This window comes from Lacerta agilis, chromosome 10 (genome assembly GCF_009819535.1).
Source record: "Lacerta agilis isolate rLacAgi1 chromosome 10, rLacAgi1.pri, whole genome shotgun sequence".
NCBI classification, from domain to species: Eukaryota; Metazoa; Chordata; class Lepidosauria; order Squamata; family Lacertidae; genus Lacerta; species Lacerta agilis.
In genome coordinates, this window is record NC_046321.1 from 55528845 (window position 1) to 55550059 (window position 21215).

The 21215-nt window shown below is 41.0% G+C and overlaps 1 protein-coding gene across 2 annotated transcripts in view; it reads right to left on the minus strand.

Annotated features, from left to right (window-relative positions):
- Positions 1-13292, minus strand: part of POT1 (protection of telomeres 1) — a 63495-nt gene extending 50203 nt beyond the window's left edge. Inside the window, exons 1-3 of one of the 2 annotated variants that reach the window (XM_033161756.1) lie at positions 13132-13292; positions 4362-4434; positions 2870-2961 (exon numbers count right to left, since the gene is read on the minus strand). In XM_033161756.1, the coding sequence (XP_033017647.1) occupies positions 2870-2961; positions 4362-4434; positions 13132-13254 (288 nt within the window). In that variant the 5' untranslated portion in view covers positions 13255-13292. Of the gene's footprint in view, positions 1-2869; positions 2962-4361; positions 4435-13131 lie in introns of those variants that run through there. The other variant, XM_033161757.1, reaches the window with a different exon arrangement.
- Between the last annotated feature and the right edge of the window lie 7923 nt (positions 13293-21215).

The following is a 21215-nucleotide window of genomic DNA, read 5'->3' on the forward strand; positions in this document are numbered from 1 at the left end:
AAGAGAGAAATAACTCTGTTAACAAAAAAACTAAAAAATCCATGGGCAAAATTTCTTACATATGAACCACAACCTGCCTTTAAGAAATGGGGAGGGAAAACCTTAAGCATTTGTGGAGAATCTTCCTTAGTTATCAAAAAGGCACCTAACTCAGGCACAATGTCTCTGCTTGATATTTCAAAGAAGCTTTTTTAAACTGTCTTTTGTTGAGCCTTTGGCTAATTAAACAATCTGGCCGTTTAAACTCGGTGGGGGTGTGTGTTGTTTTTTGCTTGTTATCGTGGTTTGTATTTTTGTGTTTTTATATTGTAAACCGCCCTGTGATCCTTGGATGATGGGCAGTATAGAAATTGAAAGAATGAATGGAGGAATCTCCAATGAACTCAACAGGTCATATGTTCCGAAGAGCCACACACAGGACTGCACTGTACATTTCTAAAATTGGTGTAAAGTAAGTCGTAAACCAAAAGAGCTATGCTCCTGGATATTTCATTCCCGTTCCAGCATTTTGAGATGTTACTGCATGCACAATTTATTTTGGAGCGTGGTTGTCAAGTCAGGGTTGGACAGCTGACTAGACTAAACCCCCCAATTTAATGGGGATAATTTTTTGACAGGTGCAGAATGAAGCAGTTAAGAATGTAATCTAATAATTTTTTTAAGTTTTACACCAAGATGGCTCTGCAACTTGAGTGTATAGTTCACAAAGAATGGTGCTTTTGCTTTTAGCACTAAATTATGAAATGCACCAATTACCAATACAGAAATTTATAACACAGGTGTATCTTCTACATATGTCTAATATGCAAGCATCAAGCACATTTGGTTTTTTAAAATAGTGGTATTCATAGGAGCAACAATAACATGCATATACCCTTTCTATGTTACCGTTTACATCTCCCATTGGGGAACCAATTCCTTGCATCACAATTTACTATTTAAATCAATGACTTTTTTTAAAGAAAGAAAGAAAGTTCAACAGGCTTGCTAAAATGGCCGGATCACTAAGTTTTGTGCTTTTTTTAAAGGAACTGAGATTATCCTCCCTCTATCATATTCATAGTAAGCTTCTTAAAAACCACACGCACAAGTCCACATAACCACAGCTCAAGACACAAGGGAGGTGTGAACACTCTGGTGCTAGTTCAACTCTGTTTGAAGTTTCCAGCTCAAGGGCTGTAGTTTCCAGTACAGGTCCTCAGTACTGATCTCTGTGATCTCCTAATTGGTGCTTTGGGCCTTGTTTTACTACTTCTCCTTTTATCAAGAAGGGCGCAAAGCGCTAATTAAGTTTCAGACACTTTAAACGATGTGGTAGAAGAGCCGATTCAGTTAACTTGAAATCATTTCTCAGTGCCCAATCTATACTATAATACTGGCAGGTAGACCACCACTACCACAGGGCCTCTTTTATATATATATAAAAAACAAAACACAGCTTCTGCTGTGCTGGGATAAAAGTCAGCAAGCAAAGCTGCTCATTACAAACTGGGGTTGGGTTGGGGACTCAACAGAATGACAGAGGCATGAATGGTAATTACCATAGGTTTCAACTGGGCAGATTACAGTCTTAAGATGTTTACTTATAAAGGGCATTTAGGAAAAAGGGGTGTTCAACTATCCAATATCCTTTTAAAATATGGCTCTTTTGAGGGGGGGGGTTATTGTTCTTATTTTGATTTTATATATTGTGATCCTCTCTGTGAACTGCCTTGAGACCTCTGGGTAAAGGGTGATATATAAATTTAAAAAGTAAGTTAGTTTTACTTGGGGTTGACCTACTGAAATTAATAAACCTAACTTAGTCATGGTGATTAATTTCAATGGGTCTACTCTGAAAAGAACCTAGTTGAAGACCACCCATAGCTCATACCAGACTTCAGAAAGAGAGGCTAAATAGATATCCAGGCAGTTAAAGGCAATCCCAGTTGTTTCAGAAAGTGTAGGTAATGGGTGTCTGCTGTATCTCAACAGGAATACTGTTCCATGGAACAGGCAGCCCCACTAACCACTGTTAGAACCTCAAATATATAAACTGGGAGCCAAATGGCCCCTTAAGCCAGGGTTACAGTCGCCAAAACGGAACATCTAGTTGCCATTTGGGGGGCCAGACAGATCAAAAGTCATGTTTTTCAATACAACTTTTTTGGTTCCTGAAATTCATTCCGATTGTGCCATTAGAATATCACAGATAGAATGCTACAGGATGTGTTGCTAGTGTGTGGAAACAGTCAAGCTCCAAGGATCCCGAGGCATGCAGCTCCAAATGGTGCAGACGTTAAGCAAAATGCGCCTGGCGACTTTCGGACGCTGTAAATTGACCTGCTATGCATTACTGTGGAGCAGGCTTCTGAGATCCATAGGCCTTGAAGGAAAACCTGTCCTGCAGAGCAGATCTCAGTGACCTGTTGGGTATATAAGTAACTACAGCAAGGGTTGGGAACCTGTGCTCCTCCCCAACCACTGGGGCTGATGGCTGGGGCTGATGGAAGCTGGAATCTGACAACATCTGGTTCCCTATCACTGAGGTGGAAAATTAGAGTACTGTAGTATTTTGAAGAGGTGTTTCTTTCTATTTTGCCATTAGGTGATGCCGTAGTGCTGTTCAAGCAAACAGTACCATATCAGATTCCAGTGACGAAAAGGAAGACAAATACAGCTTTAATACACGAAATATGTGGGTGAATAGCACCCAGGGATTTCAGGCCACAGAGGCTACTCATTTGAACACCAGTCAGCACCTTAACCCGGTCAAAAAGGCAGCCGCATGCATTGATCGTGTAAACACACTTAGGTCAACAAGATCAGTAGAAAAACAGTTCACAAGGAGAAATAAACATCTAAGAATGAAAGAAATAAAAGCATTTACCCCTTGATGTACAACGCTGGCACAGTCCTCTGCCAACTTGCCAAACATATAAGTATTGATAGCACCCGTCTTAGAACATGGGTTTTCTGACTCTGAAAGACACACAGGAACAGTGACACTGTAGCATTTATCTAAATATACTAAAGGAAAGCCTTGCAAGCTCTGATTTCACAAGGGTATCGCAAATGCTGAGAGGCCAGGGACATTAAAATACACTCACGCCTGTGAGCAATGAAACTAAGGGGGAAAAAATTCTGTACATAAGGCGGCTCCCGAAAGGCCAGAGTAAGGACCACAAAATGAGCTCTAGTCTACCAAGCAATCAATGAAGCACACAGCAGCAGGTTGTAATTGAAAGTCCAGATAACCTTGCTGGCGAGGACCGACATCAAAAGACAAGATGTATAAGGACTGTGAAATTTTAAAAAGGGTAGAGCATGGGCAGGCAACCTAAGGCCCGTGGGCTGGATGCGGCCCAATCGGGATGGTCCGGGAATCAGCATGTTTTTACATGAGTAGAATGTGTCCTTTTATTTAAAATGTATCTCTGGATTATTTGTGGGGCCTGCCTGGTGTTTTTACATGAGTAGAATGTGTGCTTTTATTTAAAATGCATCTCTGGGTTATTTGTGGGACATAGGAATCCGTTCACCCCCCCCCCCCAAAAAAAAATATAGTCTGGCCCACCACATGGTCTGAGGGACAGTGGACCGGCCCATGGCTGAAAAAAGGTTGCTGACCCCTGGGGTAGAGGGAGGCCTAGCTTCTGTTGTCTATGCTCTGGTAACTTTTAGGATAGATTGCCGCAATGCATAATATGTAGGGCTGCCTTTGAAGATGGTTTGGAAATTACAGCAGGTGCCGAATTCAGCAGTGAGATGGCAAGATACCAATTCATTTCTTGGCTTGATTCAAAGTGCTGGTTTTGACTTATAAAGCCTTCTACAACTCAGGCCCTTCTTTGTGTGCCCCCTGCAAGGGAGGTATTGACAAAAGAACAGGCCTTCTCAGTCTCAACTCGCCAGTTATGGAATGGTCTCCCAAGGAAGGAGCCACCATTACTTATTTAGGCCCAGGCAAAAACATTTGTTTTTCAGCAGGCCTTTAGTTTTTGATAATCCATGGTCTCCTTCAGTGGGGTGGGATGTTTTAGGCCTTCCTTTTTTGAAAAAAATATGAATGCCACAGATTTTGCTCTCTTAGTGTCATGTTGGTTTTACTGCACTTGTTATCACTTTTCTGTTGTAAGGTGGTTTGAGGTACTTTGTTTAAAAAGTGAACGGTAAGTTAAATAAATAATATTATAATTTGCAAAACACTTCTTTGAGTTCCAGATGCCTCCTCAAATAAATCATTTCTCCCATTTGTAAAAGCATATGACACTGGGTTGTTGTTTTTTTTAGATCTTTCACTATATCTGTTATTATCCCCTTTATTACATTCCCACAACTTTTGCCTGTGGTGCACAACCGAGAACTTTATGTTAAAATACCTTGAAGTATAATCTTGAAGAAAGATGTCCCGTTTCTCACTTTACTTAATGGATAGGAAGCAGCAACTGTTCCCTGAAATGAGAAATAGGAGGAGGGTCTAATTAGCAAGTCGAAAATATTTCCAATAGAAAATATTCAATCATATTCATTACTTGACCCAGACTTTTCGGATAGGTGCCTGATCTCTGCAACAGCAGTGCTCCATCAGGTTTTACAGTGGCAGAACAATTATCAAAGTGCTTCATAAAATATGTTGTTGTTTAGTCATGTCCGACTCTTCGTGACCCCATGGACCAGAGCACACAAGGCACTCCTGTCTTCCACTGCCTCCCGCAGTTCGGTCAGACTCATGTTGGTAGCTTCGAGAACACTGTCCAACCATCTCGTCCTCTGTCGTCCCCTTCTCCTTGTGCCCTCCATCTTTCCCAACATAAAAGATACAAACCTATAATTGCTTTCATCATCTTTATCTAACATCCTAACTGCAATCCTGAGCAGTCAATCATCAGTCTCATTTTACAAATGGGGAAGCATTGCGGGACCAACTGCTCAATATCTAGCCAGTGTGGTGTAGTGGTTAAGAGCGGTAGACTCGTAATCTGGGGAACCGGGTTCGCGGGATATCAAATCCAAAGAATGTTGGTAGAACAGCGTGTCCTGTGCCTCTTAAAAGAGTCCTCAATAACTTCCAAATTAATGGCAACATTCATTTTTATGGTTTGCAGCTGACCATCAAAAGCTAGGCTTCCAGCAGCATGATGACCTCTCCTACTCTAACTTAGAGATGTAAAATTTCCAGAAATTTTGAAGCTTGGAAAAAACCCCGTTTTTTCCGGGGTTTTTTTTTTTTTAATGAAAATTTTCAGAAAAATTGAAAAAAATGCTACATTAGCACTTCTTCTTTTTCCAGACTGAAAGTCATTCTGTTACTTTAGAAACATAAAATATAACTATGGACAATTTTAATGGGCATAAAATTACCACAACTAGCATATTAAAAATATAGTGTATCCCAACAATTATTACAAACAGAATTTACTTTTAAAATAATATTTATTTGTATTTGTAACAAATGGAGCAACAATCTCCTGAACTGTTTACTAGTTTATGTGGAACAAAAAAAAACTCCACAAAACAATTTTTTAAAACCCAGAAGTAACAATTATTCATATTTCCTCTCCACGGTATTTAAAAAAATATTCTCATAAAAAGAACTGAAGAAGGAAGTGGGACTAAGTTTCAATGAATGGGCATGAAATTTAATCAGAATCATTTTCTGAGCTGTAATTAAGTATATACTTTCAGGCCCTTTTTGTTGCTCTATATTTTCTTCCAGAGCTTTGAGGCCTAGTGAAGAGGAACAGAACCAATGCATACCACACACATACAAAAACAAAACTGAAACCTTTTTCTTTTCTGGTGACAGCACCTCCTAAAGGAAGAAATGTATCTTGTTCTTGCATTGGAGAGTTCAGTTTGTAACCTAGGACTTAATTGTCCTCACAGAAATTAGAATAATCTGATACCATACATATTTTTTTAGAAATGATTTATAAAATATTTGAACCCCTTATCTTAAAATATTTTATTCATCATGTTAAAATAAAACATTCCATAATCTTTTTTCCCCCAATTTTTCAGAAAAAAAACAAAAAAGGCTTCAGGGAAAAACCCGTTTTTTTCCGGGCCTTCACATCTCTACTCCAACTACACCCCATATTCATTTGTGCTCTGCATAAAACATGACAAACTTAAACCCTCCTCAGGTGTTCAGCCTCCACTCCCAACCCTTGCGCCAGCCCCATGCTCCAACATCCCTGTGGTGAAGTCTGAAGAACTTTTTAAGCACGTTTGGTTGAACAAGTCTTGAGCAGGGGTGGGGAATCTGTGGCACTCCAGAGATTGCTGAACTACAGTTTCCATCATCCCCAGCCAATAACTGCCAAGGACAATGGGATGTGTAGTTTAGATCTGAAGGGTCACAGGTTCTTCACACCTGGCTTAGAAAAAAAAATATGGCCCATCTGAACCTATGCCACAATGCATTGGGCAGCCTTTAAACTTTTAAGGAGCCTGGTGTTTTTAATTCAGTAAAACTCAGTTTATTTATTTACATGAGCAGTTCTCATGTAACCAAATAGTTTGTCAAACTGTGTCGTGTTTCAATACTGTTATAGAAAATATCTTTAGAAATCATTGGTTTGGATCTAGAGTTCTGTGAATGGAAAGGCTCCTTCCATTTGTGGGAGGAACATTTGCCCAGCAATTCCCACTTAACGAAGTCCCAGGGAGTTAATTATTGCTGATTCACTCTGTAGCGACTAGCAAAACCTAGCCATGCTGTTCTGGAGGGTCCCCCCCCCCCAAACAATCCAGAGCAGCTTTTCGGGGGCAGGAGAAGCAGGAATTTATAAAAATCACCTCCCCTTTCTTCAGCAGAGCATCACATAAGCATAACACCACAAATTTGGGGTCCAAACCTAGCTTCTGCATTTGTTCTCTCCTTCCTTGGAAGCTTCTAAGCAGAGGTTGGGTGGCCATCTGGCATGGATGCTTTAGCTGAGATTTCTGCATTGCAGGGGGTTGGGCCAGATGACCCTTGCGGTCCCTTGCAATGGTATGATTCTATGACTCTTTTAAAAAAAAATGTTTTGTACAACTCTAAGATTCTGATTTCTCAGGACAGACCAACCAAGGTCCACAGTTTTAAGCTTGCCATGGCAAATTTTCCACTGCTCTCTGCGGATCATGATATGCCCAACCTTTCATCCCAACCTTGGGAACTGCAGATCTGTTTCACTTTGTACTTGGGAGCAGTGTTCAAAATTTGCCAGGCATGTTTTGCACCTGGCTATCGGCCACTTGTGACCAATAAAGGGTGCCAGGATGGCGCCTGACTTCTGCACCATCTTGGAGGTGCATGCCTGGGGATCCTTGGATCTTGACTGTTTTCACATACTAGCAACACATCCTGTAGAACAGTGTTTTTCAACCTTTTTTGGGCAAAGGCACACTTGTTTCATGAAAAAAATCACGAGGCACACCACCATTAGAAAATGTTTAAAAAAATTAACTCTGTGCCTATATTGACTATATATAAAGTAATTTTTCCATTTTTCCCACGGCACACCAGGCAACATCTCGCGGCACACTAGTGTGCCGCGGAACAGTGGTTGAAAAACACTGCTGTAGAATTCTATCTGTGATACTTTATCTGCACAACGAATTTTAGGAACCAAAAAATTGTACTGAAACGACGACTTTCGATCAGTCTGGCCCCCAAATGGTAAATAGGCATTCTGTTTCGGCAACTGTAACCCTGGTTTAAGGAGCCATTTGGCACCTAGCTTATATATCTTGAGTTTCCAACACTGCTTGGGAGTACTGCAAAAGAGCAAGGTAACTGTGGGGGTACTCCAAGCTACCCAATTCAGAATGTAGGCCAGAAATAATTTTCCTCCCCTGGCTTCACACATGGCATATTCTTTCTCTCTCTCAAGAACAGTGGAATTTCTTGAATGCTGCACGTGTTACACACAGCTGAAGGAGTCAGGTGTAGTTAACAGCCCTGTGTATTAAACTGCCTGAGTTACAACTTGCCTTTTTCCTCTGGCATCTCTGCTTGTACACCAAGGATGTATTTGTCTATTCTGAGCCTATGTATTACACGGCAATCACACTTGAACAACAGTAAATATGCAGCAGTACAACCACTGTGATCATCATAATATATTTGAAAGCTGCTTCCAGGTAGAAAGCAGATGTGCGTCCTCCAGAGCAATCCCTGGCACATTAGCAGATGCCCCAATAACTGCTTCTGTCAAATTAACAAGAGCTAGTTTCCTTGTTAACCGTGTTCTTTGTGCCAGCCTTTCACAGTCACCTAGTTTGTTTGCTTCTTCAGGCAGCTTTCAGATGCATTAAATTCTCTCCTCACCACGAGGCAAGTTCCCTCGGAGGAAATTATCTATCACAATCAAATGGAGTACTGAACATATATTTTGCGCCAGCACCAGAACAACGAGAAATGCTCTCCTTCCGTACACAAACCAACTGTGGCAGTGATCTTTAACAACTTTAAACGGCATTCTCCCCCCTCTCACCCTCGGTGCCCCGTATCTATTTTAGAAATCAGTCATAGATTATATTCCTGTACTAATACATTCCACAGGACTGGGCTGATGACACTAAACACATGGTTTCTTGTTGTTGTCAGATGCGCCTCGACAACTTGGGAGATAAACAACTCTCCTGCAGATGCTCTTAGTAAACAAGCTAAGATATAAGGGTTTAGGTGACTCATAAGGTACCCTGGACTTAAGTTGTACAGGGCCTTGTAAATTAACACAAAGTCTTTGAACCTGGCTCAGCAGTAGATGGGCAGTCAGTGCAGATATTTTAATAAGGGTGTCACATGTCATCAACAGTGTTAGAAACTCAAGTTATATATAAACTAGATGCCAAATGGATCCTTAAACCAACGTTACAGTTGCCAAAACGAAATATCTAGTTGCTATTTTGGGGTAAGACAGCTCAAAGGTCTGATTTTTCAAATGATGGACCAACTGTGATTAATTCTCAGTTAAACATCTGGCTAGTTCAGATGATAACCTTGAGCTACGGTAAGTTAAAGAACTTTGAGGACTTAAAGAAGAAAAGTCACTTGATCCGGGTCTTATTCTGGCCTCTTTTTCCTAATGGCGACTACTCCTGCTCAGGCTATACAGAAAAAGCATTTTGGTTCCTGAAATTCATTCCGATAGTGCAGATAAAATATCTATGACAGAATTCTACAGGGCGGGGTATGAGTGTGTGAAAACAGTCAAGATCCAATGATCCCCAGGCATGCACCTCCAGATGGTGGAGATGTCAGGCACCATTCTGGTGCCCAGGCAGCTTCAATTGGTCACAGGTGGTCAAAAACCAGGTGTAAAATGCACCTGGCACCTGGCTAATTTTGAACACTGGTTGTTTAAATGCCCCCCTCAGCAAGTGACTAACGTTTCTTGACCAGAGGGCCATGTTCACTCTTGTCCTCCTGCTTGGGGGGGGGGGGGGAACGCGCATGCTGGCAGGTGTGGCCACAGTAAAAAAGAAGGGATGTGCAGCCCTTTTTGCAACGATGTGGCTTTCAATCCAAGCAGAATTCGCAAGCAGGAGACACACTGTATAACAGGGGTCAGCAATTTTTTTCAGCAGGGGGGCGGTCCACTGTCCCCCTCAGATCTTGTGGGGGGCCGGACTATATTTTGGAGGGGGGGGGAAGGAACAAATTCCTATGCCCCACAAATAACCCAGAGATGCATTTTAAATAAAAGCACACATTGTAGGCTACTCATGTGAAAACACGCTGATTCCCTGACTGTCCGCGGGCCAGATTCAGAAGGCGACTGGGCCAGATCCGGCCGCCGGGTCTTAGTTTGCCTACCCATGCTGTATACCCTACAACCATTCCCCATGCCTCACTGCAGGAAGATGGAAGTGGAAGCTAAAACACTGATATGTTGCCAGGGTCCTTGTCAAAAAGCTGTCTTTCCAAACTGCAGCTTATTAATAGAAAACGGATAACTACTGTGATCTTCATGCACTAGAGATAAAAAGGTATTCTTGGAGAAAAGAGTGTGAATTAAAAATACCTGACATCACAAAAATTCACGAGTCTTTTTAACCTCCATTTTACCCTACATAAAGAGTAAAAGGTTGTATTGATTTTTTCTTTTGTAATCCTCAGTTTGCTGTGACGCGAAAATGCAATATTTGGCTTTATGCTGTACATGTAGATAAAAGTAGCAAAGAAACAGTAATGATGGCTGAATTGCATGCTCTCGCTGAAAAGCTTTTTTCCACAGCAAACAAAATTAAAGTTTAACAGTACTATTCTCAGCTTATATCCCCAAGTGCCAGTAATGATAAAAGGCTTTAAAATTAAATTCATCATCATCATCAAATTAAAGCAAACATGTTGAAGAAGATTGGTCTCATGTGTTCTACTCTGTAAAGTTTATACAAGAGGACTAATGTACCACCAGCACTAAGCACTTGAATTTAGAACACATTTGTAGCCACAGATGGAACAAGACAATGTGTATTCCTTGTTTTGAAACAGCTACTAGACAGCTGAAAATTATTGCTGCAAACTGTGCTGATTTTATGTTGAGGAAGTAAAAAAGAAAAGTCACATTGTGGTGCAGTCCCTCCAGTTTTTTGAAAAATGTCCATAAATCTGGAAGACTCCATTGATTCTTTTATAAGAAAAAAGAACTCCATTAAGTCACCAGACTGGAAATTTTTTTATCACAACACTTTTTAAAGTTTATGTCTTAAATGGAAAGCTCCCAAGCCATCTATATTTTTCTTCCTGGTTTACTAATGGTTCCAGTAATAAAAAAGAAATGCTAAAAAGAGAGAACATGCTATGACTACCGTATATAGATAAGACAAAGCACAGGATATTTTTGATTAAAGCAACACTCAGTTAAGACTTACTTTCAAGTAAGCTTGTTCAGGATTTGACTATAAGAGTAGGACTACCATGTCTCCAAAAAGGAAGTGAGAATAGACAGGGAGCAGTATACAAATTTAATAAATAAAATAATTAATCACAAGTACCTCGGTTGTCGAATGTAATCCATTCCAAAAGAATGTTGGAGTTTCAAAACGTTCGACAACCGAGGAGCAAAGGGCGGTCGGCAAAGTCAATGGCAAAAATAGAAAAACACACAGCGGAAGCTGTTCGACTTCCGAGACATGTTCAAAAACGGAAGCAATTACTTACGGGCTTTTGGCATTTGGATTCCCAATCATTCGGCTTCCGAGACGCTCAAAAACCGAGATATCACTGTAACTTGTTAAAAAAATTAACTAATTGATAAGTGCACTTAAATTTACAAGCTTCTGCTTAAACCATCTACAAATCAGGAGTGGTTCACATGTATATGGGAGCCTTCACATCCTTAGGGCAGGAAAGATCAGTGGAGCAACTCCCAGGAGTGTTCAACTAATGGAACCCAAGTTAACTTAAATTATAAGAAGCTGATGGCTACAGAAAGAAAGCAGGCAAAACTACTGCATAAAAGAAAATTTGAATCAACTGTCACTGAGAATGTCACTAGATCTTGCTCAGCACTAATCTAGTGATAATTTTATTGTTGTTGTTTTTTTGTAAACAGCTTTGAGGGTTGTTGTTTTTACCAATAAAGCGGTGTATAAGTTTTATGAAATAAATAAATAAATATTAAATAAATAACCTAAGAACAACACTGCTGGATCAGACGGAAGGCATATCTAGTCTAGCATCGTGTTCTCACAGTGGTGAAACAGATGTCTACAGGAAGCCCACAAGCAAAACATGAGCACATCAGTCTCTCCTAGAAATATGCAGCAACATAAAGCCTATTAAAGCTATTCCCATGACCATACACTCAACCATACTTTAAAAATAGCAAGAAAAGGCCAATAGCAGTGCTACACAACTTGTGACCCATGAAAATGATCCCAGGCCCCAGTCATGTATTGCAGAAGGCAGGGGGTATTGTTCTGTTATTTTTGTTTTGAATATTTACATATTTTTTTACCCTGTATTTTATCCTGTGAACGGCCCCAAGATATTATGATGAAGGGCAGTATATGAATCAAATTAATAACCAGTCCTTTTTTCTGGGGGTACCTGAACATTATTTAAAGACTCAGGTAGGTAGCCGTGTTGGTCTGCCATAGTCGAAACAAAATAATAATAAAAATCCTTCCAGTAGCACCTTAGAGACCAACTAAGTTTGTTCTTGGTATGAGCTTTCATGTGCATGCAACACTTCTTCAGATACGTATTATTTAAAAAGATATTATAGTATGAAGAATCTGCGAGCAGGATTTGAACTATGAGCACCAGAAAAAAACTGGTTATTATTGTGTTATGGTTATGATATAAAAGAGGGAAATGGGGTGCAGCAAAGGGGGGGAACATGGAAAATGGGATGTGAAGTCTATATCAGGGGTGGCCAACTCCCAAGAGACTGCGATCTACTCACAGTTTTAAAAACTGGCAGTGATCTACCCAATTTTGGAGGGGGGGTTCAGCTTTTTTTAGGAAGGAGGAAGCCCCATTTGGCGGGGGTTCAGGTCAAAGTTGTTGAGTTTTTTCAGGGGGGAGGTAAAATGTTGAGCTTTTTTAAGGGGAGCCACAGTTGTTCAGCTTCTTTGGGGGGAGCCAATGATCTACCAGTGATCTACCACAGACGTCCAGGGATCTACCAGTAGATCACGATCTACCTGTTGGACATGCCTGGTCTATATTATATAGATAGACAGATAGATAGATGGATATATAGAGACAGACAGACAGACAGGTGTATTGGAATTCTATATGGAACCTGCAGAAATTTAATAAAACATATTTAGGATTTTAAAAAAAAGTTTACTTGAAGTCGATATGTCGAAAGAGAAAGAGAGACAGAGAGATACATAATATGCATATTTATATATACCCACACACAAAAGACACATACATACACACAGACACATAACTATTGGAATTCTATGTGGAATCTGTAGAGATTTAATAAAATATATTTGGAATTAAAGAAATAAAAGTTTACCTGAAGTCGATATGTCGAGAGAGAAAGAGATACAAATATATACATTTATATACATATACACACACACAAACAAACACATAATTATTGGAATTCTATGCGGAACCTGTAGAAATGAAATGAAATATATTTGGAAATAAATAAATAAATAAATGATGATGATGATGATGATGATGATTACCTGGACATACTTGCTGGCGCAGTCACAGCCCACCTGCAAATGCTCGAAACTAACTTTTTGGAGGCTTCCCCGCAGAGAGTTTTCAAACACCCTGAAGGAACCCCTTATCTCTTCGAGAGGCATGGCGCTCCCGCTTCAAACCCAGGTTTTGAAGGCCAGTCAGGCCCCACAGGAAGGAAAGGCCGCGGGTTGCCGGCCGCGCCTGCGCAGCGGCTTCGTACTTCTCTATGGTTCGCGGAGCCCAGACGTTACCAACGGACCAGGCGCACGCGCACTGTCCTAAACTGAAGCTCCGCAGAGCCGGGCAACACGAGCGGCGTTTCTGAGGCTTGGGCGGGGGAAGAAACGGTTGGTCCGGATGTTCGGAGGGAGGTTTGAGTTCCTCCAGATCTCTCTCTTTTTTTGGACTACAATTCCCATCATCCCTAGCTCGCAGGCCCAGCAGTGAGGGACTATGGGAAATGTAGTTATGTAGCTGGAGACCGAAGTACGGGGAACTGGTTGAGATGCGCAAATGACATTCTTGCTGAAATCAGTGGAACTTGCTTCCTCCGAGTGACATACATAGGATTGTATTGGGAAATGGGTGCACAAAGACAGGAATATTTATTTATCTACTTATAGATGTATATAATTTTAATTCTGCCGGCGTTGAACTGTCCATGTTGTGCAATTCCAATAGATTGTTGAGAATATTATGTTTTATTATTACTTTCTGTATTGGATCAGATTGTTATAAGGCGTGTGTTCTTTGCTGTATATTTTGTTGTTGCTGAAAACCACCTTGCGTATAGTTATATAGAAAAGCAGTATTCAAATTAAAAGTGAAATAAAAATGAAATGAAAACTGTATTTTTAGTTTTTCCTGTGTTTTTAGTGGTTCTTGTTTTTTTAATCTGTAAGCAGCTTGGAAATAATAATAATAATAATAATAATTCTGTTGCAAGACAGAGCAGAGTCCACATAAATTTGAGGTTTTCATTGTATTATTATTTATTAAATTTGTTTACTGCCTTTGTCTGAAGATCTTAGGCATAAAAATACAAAACAGGGCTATCAGCCACAACCCCAAAATTTCTTTCCTGAATAGTTAAAGCCAGTTCACATCTTATCAATGCATGTATGAAATTGGAATCATCATTATTATTTAATCCCAACACACACCACTTAATTATGTTCAGCCTCAGCCATTAAAGAGCTCTTTCTTTCCCCATCCATCTGCAGTTAGGAAAGAATTCCTAATCCACTTTGGGGTTTGCTGTTAAGAAGAGTATTTCAACGGTTGCAATTATCGTTCAGTCTAATGAAAGGGGTAGAACTGAATCTGATTAACTTGCATCCAAATTCTTTTAATGTTTACTCAGACGCAAGTCCTGCTAAACTCAGTTGAAGTTCCTTCTGCATAAGCATGTTTATAGCTGGGCTGTTGAATAAAGTAATTTTCCTACTCTGTGTAATTTTGATAATGTCTTCGGTTTGTGTAAACATGCATAATTAAGTTGATCTAGTAATAGAATAGAATGTTGGGTTGTTTTTTTGGCTGTTCCAGGGTGTTCTCAAGAATTTCAAGCTCATGGTTAGTAATAATGTCCAGATAGTCCTCAAATTCTGAACCTTCTTTTGCAAAATAAATAAATAAATACAGCTACATATTTCTGCGTTGCAGAGGGTTGGATTAGATCAGGCACCCCCAACCTTCGGCCCTCCAGATGTTCTGGACTACAGTTCCCATCATCCCTGACCACTGGTCCTGTTAGCTAGGGATCATGGGAATTGTAGGCCAAAACATCTGGAGGGCTGCAGGTTGGGGATGCCTGGATTAGATGATCCTCAGGGTCCCTTCCAGCTCTATGATTCTATTATATCTATGAACTGCGCACCTAAACACACTAGGTAGGGAGTGAATCCCATTGGACATGGACTTAAGTAAGTATACAGTGAACATCCTTAGGACTGTGCTATAAACACCTTTATATAATGAAGGCTACAATCCCATTTGACAAACCTAGACAGCATCTTAAAAAGCAAAGACATCACCTTGCCGACAAAGGTCCGTATAGTTAAAGCTATGGTTTTCCCAGTAGTAATGTACGGAAGTGAGAGCTGGACCATCAAGAAGGCTGATCGCCGAAGAATTGATGCTTTTGAATTATGGTGCTGGAGGAGACTCTTGAGAGTCCCATGGACTGCAAGAAGATCAAACCTATCCATTCTCAAGGAAATCGGCCCTGAGTGCTCACTAGAAGCACAGATCCTGGAGTTGAGGCTCCAGTACCTTGGCCACCTCATGAGAAGAGAAGACTCCCTGGAAAAGACCCTGATGTTGGGAAAGATGGAGGGCACAAGGAGAAGGGGACGACAGAGGATGAGATGGTTGGACAGTGTTCTTGAAGCTACTAACATGAGTTTGGCCAAACTGCGGGAGGCAGTGAAGGATAGGCTTGCCTGGCGTGCTCTGGTCCATGGGGTCACGAAGAGTCGGACACGACTGAACGACTGAACAACAACAACAATCCCATTACACATACCTTACACTTACAGCGGGTTTTACATCTAATCTACTATGCATCCTAGAATCAACCGAATAATGTTGTTCAATGTAGCTGCACATGCTGTAATGTTTAATGTTTGTTACATTAACTTTCAACAGAATTAACAAAATGGATGTGCTGCAAAATTGCAGTCCACTGCTAAACTATTTAAGGCTTCAATTTTATTCACACTAATCTGGAAGCAAGTCCTTATTGAAGCCAATGAGGCTTTTTTTTCTGAGTAGCGTTGGATAGGATTACACTGTTTAAGACACTAAGAAAACCTTCATGCTTACAAGAATGTGGCAGAGTAATGATGTATTATGAAATCTTCAGGAGCTGAACTCTTATTTTTTACCCAGAATTTATGGCTCCAAAGAACCTAAATATTTAATATGTCTAGTCCTCCTTTTCTGCCAGTTAGGAATTAAATCAGTTCAGTTTCACTCAGCACTGAAACTTAGTTTCATGGTCTGTGACTATAAGTGCTGGGAGGTAGAGAGCCTAGGGTCAAGTTATTTCTCAGCTGTTATTTCATTCGCCACAACTGTGAAACATAGGATTGTCAAGGAAAGTCAGTGGAGGAAATGTCCTATTAAGTTTCATTCTGAAACATAGAGGCCCAGTACCATAGGTAGCAATTTCCCACATGCTTATTAGAAATCTTCTGATTGCAAAAGCTTGCTTAAAACCCTCTGTCACAAAAGGTTCTACAAAATGGATTCTTTTTATATTTTGTTTGCTAAAAGAAATCTCTTGTCACTCACAGCTGCAAATGCATTCAAAAACCATTAAACAAAAAGCACAGGGGCATTTCAAATGTCCAAATTAATTCAAAAAAGTGGTGTGTGTTTTAGTGTGAGCATATGAGTTGGAGTAGTTTGTTCTGCAAAGCCTATATTGACCTAATGGTTCAGAAACCAAATAAAAAACAAGTAAATAACAAAATAAATCTAACATAGGGAGAGGGAAACTAAATGATTTCATCAATGAATGTGCCAAGAGTATCTGCAATAAATCCATTAGGGCATTATCTGAAGGCACATGAGCTAACCAATTTGCTGTAAGTAAGTAAAAGGTAAATGGACAGTTAAGTCCAGTCAAAGGCGACTATGGGGTTGCACCGCTCATCTTGCTTCAGGTTGAGGGAGCCGGTGTTTGTCCCCAGACAGCTTTCCGGGTCATGTGGCCAGCATGACTAAACCGCTTCTGGCGCAACGGAACACCATGACGGAAACCAGAGCTCACGGAAACGCTGTTTACCTTCCTGCTGCAGTGGTACCTATTTATCTACTTGCACTGGTGTGCTTTTGAACTGCTAGGTTGGCAGGAGCTGGGACAGAGCAATGGGAGCTCGCCCCGTCGTGGGGATTCGAACCGCCAACCTGATTGGCTGCAGGACTCTTCTGATGCTCTCATGTTGATCACATGATATTGCTGCAGGTATTGGCCCTGTTTACAACAAGCAGTGATCCAAATTTTAATCAGGCTTGGATTCTTCCCTTCATTTACTAAGTAGATGAGCTGAGCACTATCATTGCTCAGAACATTGCCTTAGAATAAGAGTTGTAGCCTATTTCTGTTCTGTGAGGATGAATGTACTTGCCTGGGTTCTTCCTTCTCTCTCCAGCCTTTGGCCCCAAAACATTTCTATGATTTTTAAAGTATTCTTTCCAAACAGGTGCCCAAAAGTAACCATACTTTCATTTTTCTTACAGGAGAAGAAAACTAAAGAAAAAATTCCTTTAATCCTGATGTTCACTTGCAACATACTGGAAGAGACAAGAAGCACCAAATATCCAAGAATGACAAGAGAAATTATATAGTTATCTGGATTTGGCTAAGTTAACAGAAGTAGTAAGAGGAGGAAGTAATCAAAATTCTATCAAAGTTGGGAGAAATTTGGGGAGTAAATGAAAAAAAACAGTGCCCTACCATAAAAACTTGGATCCATTTCTAACCTTCTGTATTGTTTAAGGGGGGAAAGGATAAGAGGTATGTGGTCTAGTGGTAAAAGGAAGCAGTAGTGAATGATTTAGTCAAATAACCCAAGAGGACGGCAAGTGGAAGTCTAAGAAGTTTATAAGACTGAGTGTTGAATGCAGGTATTATGATTTATTTTGTTGGTTTAATGAATTTTGATTTGTTTTTGTTAGAATGAATGAACATGTGAGATTTGTTTTGTTATATTTTATTTAAGATTTATTTGGTGTATTTGGTTATTATTAGTCGTTTTTTGTTGTTGTTCAGTTTGTTTTGTTTTGTTTTTATTGTATGGTATGACATACTTTTCAATAAAGATTATTTTTAAAAATGGAAAAAATAACACTTGCTCTATGATCTCAAGTGACACATATGAAGGTGCATAAATTCATATGCCACACATCTGGACAATAAAACCTGCTTTTCTGAGTTGCATACATAACATTCATTCAACATCATCACGCAAAGTCCAGTTTTTAGTGGCGTACCATACATAACATAACATGGATGTAGTAGTTTAATTCTAGGCAAGATTTTGAAAAGTAGGACATATGACAGCCCACTGCCTAAATGTGAAAATGCTAAATGAACAAACATCATTTGGCTTCTCTGTAACAAAATCCCGAGAACCATGGATTTATTGCATGAAGAGAAATACAGCGTGTGGGCACTCGGATGGCAGTCCCCTAGACTGAGATTGTCCCACCCAAAAGGACATCTATTGACTTCTGTGGCATAAAGTAACATAAGGAGAGTCCTGTTCAATTAGTCCAGGGCTTTTTTTCAGCTGTTACTCACTGGAACTCAGTTCTTGCACCTCTCAGGTAGGTTCTGGCACCTCTCAGGTGGGCACTATGCCCATTCTAAGAGAACAAGGGAGGCATTCATGGTGAGTTCCGGCACCATTTTTTTGTAGAAAAATAGCACTGACTAGAAGAAAGGTCTATCTAATTAGAATTCTGTTGTTAAATTGATTTCTTGCCTTCCTTTCATCATAAAAACCTAGGGCATGTTACAGCAAGTGAAAAACACTGCAAGTGAAAACACATAGGTAAAGGTAAAGGGACCCCTGACCGTTAGGTCCAGTTGTGGACCACTCTGGGGTTGTGGCCCTCATCTCGCTTTATTGGCTGAGGGAGCCGGCGTAAAGCTTCCGGGTCATGTGGCTAGCATGACTAAGCCACTTCTGGCAAACCAGAGCAGTGCACGGAAAAGCTGTTTACCTTCCCACCGGAGCGGTCCCTATTTATCTACTTGCACTTTGATGTGCTTTTGAACTGCTAGGTGGGCAGGAGCTGGGACAGAGCAACGGGAGCTCACCCTGTCGCAGGGATTCAAACCGCTGACCTTCCAATCGGCAAGGCCTAAGCTCTGCGGTTTAGAGCACAGCGCCACCTGCATCCATGTCTAAAAGCCTAAAAGTCAGAGATATTGGCTTAAAGCTGTCTGGGTCAGGACTGAGGAGGAACGGTGGGCACTGCCTCCCACTTCTCCTGAACCTTCTCGAGAACAGGAGGACAGTATAGATTTAGAACAGTGGTTTGCAGAAGGGTTCAGAGGCTGCAGAGGGGAAAAGCTGGGAAATATTGGAAGAAGAACAGAAGGAAGAAGAAGTACCAGGGGAGAGAGATCTGACAGACTCGGTGTTCTTAGAAAGCATTCCTGACCCCCCTTCCCAGGACCAGGCAGGCACTGAGGGTAGTAGAACAGAAAGCTCAGAAGCAGAAAGCTCAGATTAGCTGACGCAGGGGTGACGAAAAATAGGGATGACATAGGGGAGTGGGACTTTCCTTGGAGCAATGCTATTTCTAGAGGAAGAAACCACATTCCTTTGTCTCTCGCTGTGATTATCCAATAAATTAATTGGTAAAAACTCTTCTTTGTTCTTCTCTGCGTCTTTTCGTTTTATAAGAATTTATTGACCTTTTTCTTATAACAACATATACCCACACCCACACCTACAATTGAACAAATACAAAACAAATACATTGATAAAACAAATACAAACAGTGTCAAGTTTTCTTGTTGCATCTTTTCTTTAAAAAGAAAATTTCTATTTCCATATCTTGACCATTGACTTCCCCTGCCCTTTCTCCTTCGAGTTCATATCCTTAATCTATTTTATAACCATTTCTCCTGAAATTCAAATTCAATTATATAGTTACACACAATTATATATTCAACATTTAACTAACAATGCATCATCGTAGTAATATCTCATCATAATTCTTCTTCCATTGAAATCTTCACCAATCATTTATATCATATCTATCTCTTCTATCCTTTAAACTGCTGCTAATAACATAGTAACTCAAAATATCTCCTTTCATATTCAAACAAAAAATAAAACAGAAAAATTGTTGACAGTATTCACCCTCCGATTTCAAAATTCCATGACAGGCTACTTCAAATTTTACTTAGTGTTTCACCCCACACCCCCTCTGTCCATTATTCTTCTCCTGGTGGCCTCAACACTGAATTTCCCTGTGGCTTCCCTCTCCAAGCGTCCACAGATCCAGGCACAGTCCAAAACTCTCCTTGCCACGAGCTCCAGGATGTCCATCTCGTCGTCTCTCAGCTTCTCCGGTTCTTTGTAGCATTCCTTTTCTTCTTGTAAAAACCATAATTCTCTGTCCCTGACCCCCGAGCTCACACCTCGGGGACTGGATATAACAAATCTTACCGTCGCCTTGGGACTGCCACCCCCAAAAGGCGAGTTTCTTCTCCGAAGTAGCTCACTCATTTCTCTCCATCTTCCCAGACATCCTCTCAGCTCTTTGGCAAGACTTTCTTCCAAAGTGTTAAAAGTTTTAAAAGCCTCCTCTGTGGGCAATTGGTTCTCTTTCAGACCCCCACACAAGACTTTGACTTTCCTGTACAGCAGTTCCACCTTCAAAGCAGTGAGCCTCTGTTCGTCCGTTAGTCCAGAGTTCAGTACCAGTTCAAGGACGAAGCCCAACATACTGGTAGAGGGGGAGGAAGTGAGTATCAAATTTCTACTCCTGCCTCTCTGTTCATCGCCATTTTCCTAAACTGGAGCGCAGATACCGCAACTTTAAATGGAGATATTTTCCACTAATTTACTTCCCAAGAAAAAAGTTTGCCAGTCTCATGTATCAATTTTAAGCACATTGTAGCAGTCCTGTAGCAGCAGTTGCTCAAATTGGTTAGCTTCTTTAACTCGAAGGGAAGAAGGCAGGCTGCCTTTCTCCTTCCCCCCGGATCGTTCCAAAAGCTCGATTTCTGGTCAAATTAATTACTCACGACCACCGGGTTCCTTTGGCTCCATTCTTCAAAGGTAGAACTAAGACGCTCACCGCGGGCTTTGTCACCGCATTTGCATCCCGGTTGGGGCATATCCCCGTAAGCCCGGCTCCGTTGTCCCTTCACCCCCACTCCCCCTTTACAGGGGGGGCAAGGGAAGGGTTCGGAGCCTCCGTGGGCGCAGCCGGGGAGCCCAGGGTGCGGGACGCTCTTCCCGCACCCCAACCGGAGCCCCGCTTTGCGGTTGCGGGGCTCCTAACCCCCGGGATGGATCGGGCGCCTCGCAGCCGAAGCAGCCCCGACCAC